The sequence below is a fragment of the Pyxicephalus adspersus genome, chromosome 12 (assembly GCF_032062135.1).
Source record: "Pyxicephalus adspersus chromosome 12, UCB_Pads_2.0, whole genome shotgun sequence".
Classification (NCBI taxonomy): domain Eukaryota; kingdom Metazoa; phylum Chordata; class Amphibia; order Anura; family Pyxicephalidae; genus Pyxicephalus; species Pyxicephalus adspersus.
Window position 1 is genome coordinate 48,205,384 of NC_092869.1, and position 13,741 is coordinate 48,219,124.

At 39.6% G+C, this 13,741-nt stretch overlaps 2 protein-coding genes across 2 annotated transcripts in view; both read left to right on the forward strand.

The window, feature by feature from the left end:
• The first annotated feature begins 2,875 nt into the window (after positions 1 to 2,875).
• On the forward strand, positions 2,876 to 9,210 carry LOC140342110 (alpha-1-antitrypsin-like protein CM55-MS). Its single transcript, XM_072428164.1, has 5 exons — positions 2,876 to 3,016; positions 5,146 to 5,777; positions 6,963 to 7,233; positions 8,109 to 8,256; positions 8,912 to 9,210. The coding sequence occupies exons 2-5, from the start codon at positions 5,150 to 5,152 to the stop codon at positions 9,104 to 9,106; spliced, it is 1,242 nt and encodes a 413-aa protein (XP_072284265.1). The 5' UTR covers positions 2,876 to 3,016; positions 5,146 to 5,149; the 3' UTR covers positions 9,107 to 9,210.
• A 3,505-nt stretch (positions 9,211 to 12,715) lies between these two features.
• LOC140342123 (serpin A12-like) overlaps positions 12,716 to 13,741 on the forward strand; it is a 7,719-nt gene continuing 6,693 nt past the window's right edge. Inside the window, exon 1 of the mRNA XM_072428190.1 lies at positions 12,716 to 12,798. The gene's annotated coding sequence lies outside the window, so the exon portion shown is untranslated. The remainder of the gene's footprint in view (positions 12,799 to 13,741) is intronic.

Sequence of the window (13,741 nt, forward strand, 5' to 3'; positions counted from 1 at the left end):
GGTAGAAGGGTGTGTGTGGGTAGGTAGGTGGGAAGGCTGTGTATGGGGTAGATAGGTGGGAAGGTTGTGTATGAGGTAGATAGGTGGGAAGGCTGTGTATGGGGTAAGTCGGTAGAAGGGTGTGTGTGGGTAGGTAGGTGGGAAGGCTGTGTGTGGGTAGGTAGGTAGGTGGGAAGGTTGTGTATAGGGTAGGCAGGTGGGAAGGCTGTGTATGGGGTAGGTAGGTGGGAAGGATGATTGTAGAGGAGAGAGTCGGGTTAATGGGATACCAGCGAGGAGGAGGTTACAGTAGTCCAGACAAGAGATGATAAGAGCGTGTACAAGGAGTTTGGGGGTTTCTGGGGACAGGTAGGGGCAGATTTTGAAGATGTTGTGAATTTAAGGAAAAGAGTGGGGGTATATGTTCTGAATATGGGGGGTAAATGAGAGGGCAGAATCGAGGGTGACACCAAGAATATGTGCCTGAGGGGAGGGCCGAATAAAAGTGTTATAACAGTTAGATATGTCAGGGGGAGATTTGGAATTTGAGGGGCGGATGATGATGAGAAATGTTTCAGAACTCTGTCAGACATCCATGACGAGCTGGCTAATAGGCGCTGAGGGGGACAAGTCAGGAGGGACAGATAGATTTGAGTGTTATCAGCATACAGCGGTCAGACAGATAGGAAGCAAACCAAGAGAGAGCAGTGTCACTGATACCAATGGAGCCATGATTTGTATTAGAAGGGGGAGATAACAGAGGAAAGGAGAAGGAGGAGTGAAGAGTTGCCTTGGGACTTAGCTCTGATGAGGACATTGGACACTTTAGTAAGGGATGTTTCTGTGGAATGGGCAGCTCACCAGACTGGAAGGGGTCAAGGAGAGAGTTGGTGCTCAGGTAATGGGTGAGGCTTTTGTGGACAAGGCGTTCAAGAAGTTTGGAGACATATGGGAGAAAGGAGATAGGACGTAGCTAGAAGGTATGGAGGGGTCCAGTGAGGGTTTCTTCGGGATAGGGTTGAGAATAAATTGGCTCATAGTGTCAGATGTAAAGCTGTGAGCATGTAACATGTTTTGCAATAAAAAAAATGTTTGCAATTGTGTAATGTATAAATTACAGATTATTGGTGATTAATGATTTACAAGGAACCTGGAAAAATCCACCAATCTGCCTTTCTCATAGATGATGTAAATCAGTGTTTTTTTTACCTTTTTATCATGGGGTAACCCCTGGAATAACTTTTAGGTCTTTAGGGAACCTGTTCCATTGCTTAAGGGACTTAAATAAGTTCAGATGTTCAGTTTTAGAAGTACAGTATACAAACATCCAAAGATGAGAGCACCCATTGCTGGCTTGTTTTAGGAGTGCAAGGGTACAGACCCCTGCCCCCATCCCTCACCACACACACACACATACACACACATGCTACCACGCTTCTGTGGTCGCCATTCCAAATCTAGCTAGTAATGGGTGAATTTCCGGTCCAATATACTTCTTTTTGGTCAATTCCAGTTCACAGCTTTTTCCAAATGATTAGTTTGGGTAAACCGATTTTCAAGTAATATTTTAGTTTTTCAAACATATGAAAAGGTATGTTGTATTAATGTGTAAAAAAAGGGAAAAAATCAAAAAGTATGTTGTGAATTACATAGAAAATACACTGAAATTGCTGAAGAACGAGTGAACTTTTTTGTGCCCCGCTCCAGCTCACATACTTTGTTTGTCTTTGTTCCCCTCAACTTTAATGTGCAACCCAAACCAATGCCACAGACTTTCCAGCAAAGCCACTCTTTTCCTTAAATTCATACGTGCTGTGACTCCATTTATTCCTATGGGTAAGCTGTATTCTGCTGGTGGATCACCCTGGTTCTCCCATGATGATCTATCTTCATCAGTTTTGGAGAGCTTTGATAAACAGACCCATAGAGTGCTGGGGTCTGGAGTATGTAATATACAAAGTGCAGGGCTCAGGTGTATGTAACCTACCAAATGCAGGGGTCACAAAGATATGGATCCCAGTGCAGAGCAGCCCACCCCATTTCATCATCACCCCTTTATATTTTGAGCACAGTATTACACACAAACTGCAAACACAGACACACAAGAAACAACATTGGTGGCATGGCTGGCTGCCCATTCAGCTCACATAAAGCTACTCTACGTATTATAAAAGCAGCAAGGGTGTAATTGCCGCATGACCGGTCATCACTGGATGTCATTACTATCAACATACTGATGTGCCATCTCCTTCTCCCCACCATCTAGAATTGTGCAGGTGTAAGAGTGATCCCAAGTTCTCTATTAATTCAACCACTCCGTCTCATAGGGTGCATAGGAAATGAGCCTTATTGCTTTAGGTTCAAATAAGATAACCTGAAAAAGAATGCAACGTTTTCCCAAAATAATAAAAAAGAAGAATATTCATTTCTGTCTGTATGCACGTGTGCATTTGCATTGACTCCCATGACCACAAAGAAATCAAACTAAAATTGGATACACAGGCAGCAATTACAAACCTAAAAAATGGTTCCCCACCCTAAAGGAGGACCCAAAAAGAAAGGACCCACAAAGATCTGGATTTAAAGTACACCATGTAACCCTCTCACTCTGCTATTCTGGGGACTCATTATTAGGGATGACATTTGGGGTTTAATCCCGTAGTAGATTCGAGTTAAATTTCTACCATTCAGCATTTGTTATTTTGCAAACTTATGCAAAGCATGGAAGGCATGGATGGAAAAACGTTGGCTTGGGAGTTTTGTTGTAAATAATTAAACATAGAAAATTGAGAAATATACTGTGGATATAACTTGTTTACACAGCAAAATAACCATTAAACCACATTAAGCATAGTATTCCAAGAGTTATTTTGCAACGTTGTTTACTTTTTGTTCTATGAACTTACAGTCAGGAGGTTGTTTGATAGCAGTATTTGTGATTTTCTGATTTCCCAAGTCGTGGGTTGGGTATATATATTGGGTCCTATATAAATATAGGACACAGACTGCATATTCTGGAGATCTTTAGGTGCCGCAGGTGAGTCACGAAGGATTAATGCCTACTTGGAATGTTTTTATTATTAGATGTTATTGATATTTTTGTACAATATATATATTATAAATATATAAAGATACCCTCTCCAAAATAAAATAGAACACTATACAGCCATGTTTATCACCCAGGATTCTGTGGACCTTAGGGTTTCTCCAAATGTTGCTGAGGGTTTCTTGATCCATATGTAATTTGTGCTTCTCAGGTCAATGACACCAATGATTTTTCATAGTAATATATAGTCATTTTAGGATATAGTAATTATAGGGGGCTCCCTAAGACATAAAAGTTTTTTCAAGGGTTCCGTCATTTAAAAATGCTTTAGATGCTTTAGAGAATCAGAAATATTTTGCCTTGATGCAGGCTATAGAGCTGAGGTTGTACTTACACAGAGAGGTTTTCATAAACTTCAGGTCGCTGCAGATTTGCCTGGGCAGAACAGTTCTACTGTATGTTTATGGGGTCTAATTATAACACGGTGAATCTGACATTCACTGAAACATTCTCTAGTAGAGAAAGTCTTGGCCATTGATATTACTTCGTGTATGTATTTGCAATTTATATAATTGATTATGGGATTCCTTGTACTTTATAACTATCTGCAGTTTAGCTTTCCCATTACATAATTCTGCAAAAACAATTCTAAAACACTATTGCAACTTATTAATAGACATGGGTTCAACTCAAATCCTGCTTGTTCGAGGTTCATTAGTCCCAGCAAACGTTCATTAAATTTGGCCTGGACCAAACCCAAGAATCCTAGGTGACGTCATTGACCAAATATATAAACGGATCAGCATGCAAATCCTTAGATGACTCAACAATACACGAATCACTGATTCAATACAAAATGTAAATATTGGTCATTCCGACACACTACAGAAATGTTCGGGATATGTATTTGTTAGTTAGATGTGGAATGATACATACAGACTCTTTGTATTTTGGGTAACATTTGGTTTAATATTGGATATAAACTAATGATTTTATTGATCATACTGTGTTTTCTTTTGCTTTAGTGAGTGTGATAATTGTTGCCTAAATCAGCTCTGTATCATAGATAAAATTGGCTCATCAATCAGCTGATTCTTTTTCACTGTTCATTTATAGGATGGGACCTGTAAGTGCCAATGAACTGTGGCAGACAAATAAAGTCTGCTGCTCTGCAAGGCAATGCTGCACTGTGTGGCAATAATATGAAAATGTGAGGACTAGATGGACATTACCAGATTAAGATCTGAGAATGAGAGACAAGGAGGAGTAATTAGCTTCCTTGCTGCTGAAGTCATATAAAACCTACTTCTTCTAGGTAAAGATGTCATTGTCTCCCCTACTTTCCCATAATGACATGCCGTAGCTAATGATGGGAGAATCCACCAAGGGTTCTGGGTTTAGTGAACATTCAGGCTTCGCTGAACCCAATTTGAGTTTTGCACAAAATGCGTAAAGCATATAAACCATTGGTGGGCCCATTACTCACAACCTCATTCCTGGTACCTGATTCATGCGCCATATATAAGGTCTATGACTTGGGGTTAGGGAGAGAGTTTCTAGTCTCCAGTGCTGGAATATAGACTTAGATTTTGTGTTCGCTATGCTCCCTGCTCTGCCCTGAGTCTGGCATTGATTTAACCTCCCAACCGCTAACCCCGTACTTTTTCGTGCAAAAAATATTTGCAACTATCGATAACCCCGTACTTTTCCGACTATATTAAAATCTCACTTACCTGGTCCCGCTGTGCTCATCCAGAGTCGGGTCCGTGTTCCAGCGTCGGGTCCGTGTTCCCGGGCCGTCCTCCAGCCTCGATCTCCCTCTCCAGCGTCGGGTGCCGTCTCCTATACCATCGGGACCGGTAAGATGCCGGCCGGCGACCCCTATTCGGACATATTTCTGTAAGTTACAGGTCTACAATTTTAAAAAATTTCATGAAAACCTGTAACGCTTTTGGTACAGAAATCTAGACATCAGTGTAACGCTCAGGTGGTTAAGCCTACAGTGATGTTTCAAACAAGTCTAGATCATCTTCAACTTATGTATAAAGAGTATGTTCCCGTTGATTTCTTACCCCTCATATGTCTCTATAATAAAATGCACGTTAATCCATATGTTTCAGAACAATGAGGATCTTTGTGTTTGTGTTCTTGAGCCAAGCTTTGCTTTGTGCGGTGGCCTTTGGTCACAAAAGTGAAGAACATCACGATAAAAATGCTGATGACCACGTTAAGGAGACATCACCTCTCCAGAAGATTGTCCCAGGGAATATAAAATTTGCCTACTCATTCTACACTCACCTGGCTGGGAAATATCCCAAGGATAATATATTCTTCTCTCCATTGAGCGTCTCTCTGCTATTCAGCATGCTCTCTGTTGGTGCCAAGGGACAGACACAGGCTCAAATCTATGAAACACTTGGCTTCAATATGTCTTCTATCTCAGAAGAAGACATCAACAAAGGTTTCCAGCAGCTCCATCACTTTCTTAATCAGCCAAACTCAGATCTGGTGCTCAGCAGTGCCAATGCTCTTTTTATTGAGCAGCACACAAAGCTTATTGAGAAATTCTCAGAAGATCTCAAAACATTCTTTAAGTCAGAAGTAATTCCTCTGGATTTTCAAAAAGAAGATGAAGCAAAAAATCAGATCAACAGCTATGTGGAGAAGAAAACTAATGGGAAGATCAAAGATTTGCTGAAGAATATTAGTCCCCAGGCACTTTTAGTCCTTGTCAACACAATCCACTTCAAAGGTAAGTTGTAGACATCTGCACAAGGCCATAGCAGCTGAAATGTTCACTCTATAGCTACCCTTTTTTTTTTTTTTTTTTTTTAAAAGAATAAATAAAAAAGGTTAAGGGTATTTTATGTCTTTGGTTTGAAGCAAGAAATTATTAGGTTGTAGCTTTTACAGCTCACTTTAAGGTAATTCATTGCCCATTTGATACGAGACCACTCCTAGCAAACTAAAAGGTCTTGATTCCTAAAATTAAGCAAAGATTTTTATTGGGTGGTTACGAGGGAGTGTTTTAATCCCTAACGTTTCATTAAGTTCCCATTAGAATAAAGAAATGTGTGTTACCGATGTCATGTTTGTAGCTAATATGCTTAGTGTTACCCCAATGGCTGGGTAAAAGATATAGGCCCTGATTTATTAAAGCTCTCCAAGGCTGGAGAGAATACACTTTCACCAGTGAAGCTGGGTGATCCAACAAACCTGGGAAGGATCTGGTCCAGGATTCAAAGCATTTGCTAAGAAAATAGCAAATGACATTGAAGAAATCCATTTCAGGTTTGCCTAATCACCTAGCTTCACTGATGAAAGTGTATTCTCTCCAGCCTTGGAGAGCTTTAATAAATCAGGCCCATAAACTTAACTTGTTACTTTGCCTTATTCATTTGGGGCAAATTAATAGTTTAACAACATGTTCAGACTCAGGTGGAGTCACATTTGACATGACTTGGAAGTTACACATTACAAGGACTCATTTTCTGCCCTCTGTAAAAGCACTATGAGACATTGCCATATGGGAGTAGTGTGTCACATTCCAATACCTGGGATTACCAGATGTGTCACTTTGTTTCCCTAGATAAATAAATCAGTTGTAGAGATGATGAAATTCGAGGGTTGGTGATATGTCTAGAGCAATAGGATCTAACCCAATAGATGCTTCTACAATTTTTCAATCCTGGTTATGTCATGGGTAACAATAAAAAATGTTTCTCACTACTAAAACAATATTAAAAAATGAATTAATAAAGTTGGACTGAAATCTTGAGGGGAAGAGGGACGTTGGGGTAATTAGGTGTCACATCAAACCAAATCATTTAAACTCTAGTAAAAAAGTAGAATGATAAACTTTATACACGACATCTATAACCATTGGTTATGAATTTCTGCAGAATACTAATATGTGAAATTTTGATATTCTCCTCAGGCACCTGGGTGCACGCTTTTGATGAAACACGTACACATGAGGAGGATTTCCATGTGGATGAGAACACAATTATTAAGGTGCCAATGATGACCATTATTGAAAAGTTTCTTCTAGCCTCGATACAACAGATTGGCTGTATACTGGTCGATGTACCGTATAAAGGAAATACCTCGGCTATCCTGATCTTGCCAGATGAAGGAAAACTTCAGGACGTGGAAAGAGCCCTCCAGAACATATCGCTGCAAACTTGGGCTGAACTCATGAGACCAATGTAAGAGCCTTTAAAAAGACAATGAAGTCTAGAATACTTTATATGCACATTATGAAGTCCTAGTACTTTGATAAACCATAGGTTTCTATCCCAAGTCATTTGCAACATCCCTGTAAATCTGTCATTTTAATTTGATGGTGCTGTATAGTTTAGGCACGTTTGTTTTGAAAAGCTAACACAGAATTTGAATGAAACTCCTGTAATTACTTACTTTCAAGGGATTAACTTGCAGCACACTACAACTACTATGCCATTCCACCAATCATTTTACCATTTCCTTCCTTTCAACCAGTCATGCGAGGTCACTCTCCTCTTCATCTTGGTGGGTCTAATGCAACATTCTCCTGTAAATCCAGAACAGCCCAGTGACATGCTCCCAGGGGACAGGTCTATATTACTCTGGGCTCACAGGAAATGGGTTTGAAATATGTTGGATGCCATTCAACCCAAAAGAACTGATTTCTTCTGGATTACAAAGCAGTAAGTCTCTGACACTGTAGAAAGTCTGTAGAAGACAGTGTTGGAGACAGAATCGGTAAAGCCTGGTGCACTACATGTTAAACATAAAATTCTGGAGCTGGGCTTTTACCTATGATAAAGGGTTAGCCCCACTGTATCAGGATAGGTTTGTGTACTGTTAGTCAACTGAATTTTCTCCTTGAGCTCAGGCAAGAGATAAAAGCCTTCTTTTGACTCAACATCCCACCCAACAGGAAGGAAAAATGCAATAAACAATACAAAAGTAATCACTGAGAGGAAGGGCTGCACTGATGTTAAAATTTTGATGATTACTGAAGGTTGTAAATGACTAATTCATTCTAATTCAAGCCTTAACATTTCTGTCCTTTCAACTACAACATTTTGTTCCTTCACAGGCAAATCACGTTATCGATCCCTAAATTTAGTGTTTCCACTACTCTCGATCTTAAGAGCGAATTATCCCAAATGGGTATCAAGGACGTCTTTTCGAGCAAAGCTGATCTTTCTGGAATTACAGGGGACCCCAACCTGACGGTGTCTGAGGTGAGATCTGATTTCAGTCTAACTCTAAGCCCCTTAGGTAATGGCATCGGGGATCTTTTGAAGTGACCAGGGTTTGATAGCTTTAAAGTGCCCAGAGCTCAGTGTTTCTGGGTTCACACTTTCCATGGGAAATCAGTAAAGTAGTATTTGATCTCCCAATAATCTCTATCCAGACACTAGCCATGATAGTCCCAGATATCCAGGAGGAACATACAAGTCTGGGGTACATAACAGAGGTGGGGATTGTCAGGTGTGGGGAAGATGGAAACTTCCCAAGTGTGTAGAAGTGATTAGACAGCTTTACAGCCACAACAGTCCAAAAAGAAAGCCAGCAGATAGTGTTTATTGTAAAATCAGCTATACTAATATATATGTGGTTTGTGATGAAAAATGGTCCCTCGTTATCAAAAACAATAAAAAAGGAAGTGAAAAAGGAAAACAAATAAAAAACAAATTAAAGTGAAAGGGCAATACATGTATATTGGCCCTTTATTTATATTTTTATTATTAAATAGGCAAAAATAGTACTGGGGATACCACATTGGACACAAACTAAACAACCAATAATATATCTCACATCTCTCTACTCATCAATACCTTTGTTTAAATTCATTATACAAATGTAATGTAGATTTGTTGTTTCCTTGATTTTCAGGCAATTCATAAAGCAGTGCTAGGTGTGGATGAGAAGGGAGCGGAAGCTGCTGGAGCATCAGCTGCCGTCATCACAAAATTACTTGCACCAATTAAAAAAGTTACCATGAACCGCCCTTTCTTGGTAACTTTGCTACATAAACCAACATATACCGTTCTCTTTACTGGAAAAGTCATGAAACCTGAAAGTTACTGATACCATGAAAAGGAGGATTTGCTCAATTCATTCTCGGGGTCATGAGAATTAGGCTACTCTGGGCCCCAGAGTTACTGCAAAAAATAAAGTATATTGTTTATTTCTGTTCTGTGTCTTTTCTTCGTTAGACCATCTATCAAGCTTTTATTGCTATCTGTATCCCATATTGGGGAGATTTACTCTTTACTTTACTTTTGTTACTGGTGGCCAAAGTCACTAAGAAAGTGATTGGGATTGCCCCAGGCTAATTGCCCAGGGCCACTATCAGAGGGGGGCTAATAGGCGTCAGTTTTGCTGGGTGTTTCTTCTGACGCTAGGAGGATGCAGGAGGAGTTTAGGTTTAGGTACTGAGAAGGGGGTTTGGTAAGCCATCAGGAAGAGGGGTATAGGGTCAACATTAGGCAGCGCTATGGGATGTTAGGTGGCAAAATCTGATAGACCAGTGGCTTCCTCCTCTAAATGCTGCACTTTTCAGAACTCAGGTGTATCTCTGAATGCTGTAGCCAATAGAAATGCTAAGCTTCTTATTATGGCTGACTTTAGATATATTTATTTTATTACATTGGCTCTCACACTTATAGTCACACTCTGCACTACACTCTGAGGACTACAATAGCTAAAATGAACTCTGCTGTATAAATATCAATAGTATAGTAATCCTTTTTTGTTCACATGTTTGGATACAACTTTTCCTCCCCATTTCAATCCAGATCAAACTGTCCAGATATTTGATATTAGCAGCAGACAGATATTGATGGGATTTCTACAAAGTCTACACCATGTATGTGAACAGTTTATTATGTATTTTACAGCCATGGATGGAAGGTTCCAATGCCAATGTTGGGACAGATGAACTCCCATAGACTATAACATGCTGGCCTGGCCAATCAAGCATAAAGAAAAGGAGTCAACCCCAAGTGGAGGCTCGGGCTCCCTGGCTGCCTTGCTCACTAGTCATACCCTCCAGATGCACCGGACTCACTTGCTAAATAGCGTTTAGTTTGGTTTAAACCTGGCACATGCACCACCTGCTGTCTTAGCTCCATTTCCATATGGCTAACTAGCAAGGGAGTCAGGTGGAAATAAGGGGACTGGTCTACTTAAAAAGAAAGTCAGTGAAGGTTCTGGTTAATCAACAAGGAAGCCAGGTTGAAATGAAGGCCTCGGTCAAGTCATTGCCAGGTGTAAATGGAACCTGACCCTCCAAAAAAACTTAGTACAATGTGCCATTCTGACCTAATCACAGATGTAAACTGATCACAATAAATCTCATTTACCTGCAAACAATACTATTTGATAACAGGATAATATGCAATAATGTAGAACATTTAGAAACAAATGGGGATTAAAGCCATACAGCTGGGCTCATAACAACCTTTTCTTCAAAGAGCATTGCTTAGAGTTTCTGTCCAACTATAGGCCAATTTATGCAAAGGTACCAGCCCTGAGTGGGGGTAGTGAATTGAAGATTTTAGGACTCCTGGTGTGGTAATATGGAAAATGTGGACAATTTATTCCCCTCCTTAATCACAGCAACAATCACATGGAGTCACAAGTCATCATTTAGATAAAGGAACATAAAACATGGAATTCATCATTGTGTTTGGGAACATCGCCTTGCACATCCCTTCCACCAGCACACACACATTCTGTGGCTGTGATCCTGATTCATTCATGATTCATCTGTGGATCAATGCATTCTTAGAAGTAAACATTACTGTTCATGACCACTGTATATGATTAGGTTTTAGATTTAGTTGTTTTTTTCTTGCATATTTTACCACACTACCGCTAGAGTAAATGTGTATTTCCCCTTGCTTCTACTTAGCAGCTGGTATTTTTGGATTGGGTTTCACAATTTTCCTGCAGCATGCTTTTCAGTATTCACATATCTAAGGGTGATTAATTGGATTTTCCACTGCATTTACCTAATCCCATTTATGCAATTCTTTGGTTCAAAAAAGAAAGGTTTGATTTTAGATTTCATGTTATTTACAGATTGATTCACCTGGTTTGTGTCGAGCTTGGACATGAATTGTTGGGAATTATAGAGAATCATTTTACTCTGGGCTTGTAAAGCTATCTGGCAAAGTATATTGTATATAGTTAAAAACTTAAAATACAACAATCTGATTAAACATACATATCACACTCAGGTATAGTTCTAACACTAACCCTATAACCTGATTTATCCTATGGCTTATCCTATGCCTTATCCTATTAGCACAGTAACTGATAACTGTCAATGTACAGCAAGACCCATTGTATAGGTGAATGGCTTCCCTGCTTATTTAGTGTTTACATAATGTTAGGGGACACATATCTGGCCAGCTATCCTGCTCTGTAACCCAACGCGGTGCAGCATGTCCTGTTTACTCCCTTTGGCAGGCTGTCCTCCGCTCTTCAGCATCCCCAGTTTCCTTTAAGTTGTGGCATCCCCGCTCTTGGCATCCCCGTCACATACATTGACACTGTGTGCGGCTGATTTTAGAGTATGAGCTTCAGCCAATGAGTGCATTAGTTCCTGGCTATGACCTTGCTCCGCTGTTGGCTGCTGGCTCTTTAAAGATTTTCAGCTCCCAGGCAAGAGTTGCCCATAGTAGCTTTAGGCCTGAATAACCTGCTTGTGGTGTGGTTATGTATGACTTCCTGTTGCTGCCGAAACCGAGTTTTGCTTGTGACCCCCGAATCTGCTTATCTTAACCCTTGGATATCCGTGTATGATCCTTGGCTCTGTGTCTGCACTCACCTCTGCTGGATCCTCTTGTACTGCTTATCTGTGGATCACCATGGACTATCTGACTTCCATAGTGTGCCTTGTCCTGCTTGATGGGCTCCTGGCCCTCTGCCAGTCCTCTCCAGACACCATCCTTTGCACACGGAAATCCTGGGGCCACTCATGTGATGGGATGGTGCAACCAGTCTCCTCGAAGTGATTGGACGATGGGATTAAATTGGGGGTATGTCTGAGGGATGCACTGGTGCTGAATTAGGGCATTACAATAAAGTTATAGGTTACAGGTACATTTTATGTTTAAGATATCACTTCCCAGACCCTTTTAAAACTAGTTCCTGTACTATTGGCCTCTCATAGTTCCACAACCCTTCCCTGTTCCCATGCACCATTATTTTCATCTAGTACAGACCTCATGTCCTAACACCCCCATACAATATATCTAATACCTTTTAATCTTCCGCTCACTGCCACTAACACCCTTTTTACAATATATTCACAAACAATATTTTTGTGCACTGTATCCTTTTATTTTGTTCGTTATTTTTATTTACACTTTACTATTCAGCCTGGTAACATTCCAATGAGCGTGCCAAGTACTAGAAAGACGGCGATTTGCAATGTTCTTGATAAAGGACGGGCAGCAATATATACCTATTTATTTTTCTTTTTTTATAGATATCTATGCTCCAATGACTTTTTCACACACTTGTTAATTTCCATGATTCTGTTTCTTCCTCCCTTTAAACATACAATTTTTGTTCTTCTTGTTTACTTCTAAGGAGGAGAGCGCATTTTATTGTTCTTGTTTAGTTTACTGCGAAAAAAGGTTCTATTCTTGCCAAAATACGGCATTACCAGAGATATTTCCCACACTGCTTTGCCAGTCACAGCTTGGTACATATATAAGCCAGAACATTCCCAATACAGAATCGTATGACGCTGAGCAATCTCACAGGTGGGCTGGATATTTGTCTTGTGTTATATTTTATGATTAGATACAGATAACTAGAACCGGAGCAAGGGCTGTTCATGTATTGCTGAATCAATGGCAGATTACAATGATTCTTATCTCCTATTTAGTTTATATTTTATTTTTTGTTTATTGTAATTTAATCTTCCTGTTTAAAAGTTTTCAATGATATATTTAATTCATATAAATGCTTGTTTGATAAATATTTTATATTTAAAGATTTATGCAAATCAGGTTTTATTTTAACAAGAAAATCAAGACACGGATCACACCATATGAAATCAAAAGATCAAAAAAATGTTTTGGAGGTTTACTTTATAAATGTTTTCACACAAAATTTACACATTGGGGCTGATCAAAGAAAGAAATATTGACTATTCTCTTATCAAGGTGATTGATCTTGAAATATTGCAATCAGCTTTCTGAATGTGGTGATAGTTTATATGGTATATATGAATATATATAATGATACAAGGACATAATCCAATCTGCAAAGTAAGAAGCCTATATTCTTTTACTAAATCCACCCAATTTCATTGGAAAATTGCATGATTAATGAGTGAAAGTTAATTCCTAATTGAAGTCAATGTGAAAAATGTTTACATTTTTTAATACAAGCTGGGTGAATCTTGGGTGGAAACATTTCATAAACATTTCATAAATGGACCCTTTAGGAATGTATGAGATTGATTGGCTTAGCAAGTAGAAACAAGGATCTCTTCTTCCTCTGTGTGCCCATATGTAGTGTTGGATGTATTCTAATATTCAGATCTATTTCATGCCAGTAGTTTACTAAAGCCCCGTACAGACATTAGATGACTTCCGCTTGTATGACTTATCCATAATTCCCACCACTCCTCCTCTGCTGAAATCCCCCCATGGCTTCTCCCCCACCTACCTACCTGATACACAAATCCCTCCATGGCTC

Bases quoted from the DNA above. Each gene is read 5' to 3' on its own strand.
- LOC140342110 (XM_072428164.1), top strand. From the start codon at position 5,150: ATGAGGATCTTTGTGTTTGTGTTCTTGAGCCAAGCTTTGCTTTGTGCG. The intron at 5,778-6,962 runs GTAAGTTGTAGA...TATTCTCCTCAG, and splicing joins CAACACAATCCACTTCAAAG to GCACCTGGGTGCACGCTTTT. The intron at 8,257-8,911 runs GTGAGATCTGAT...CTTGATTTTCAG, and splicing joins CCAACCTGACGGTGTCTGAG to GCAATTCATAAAGCAGTGCT.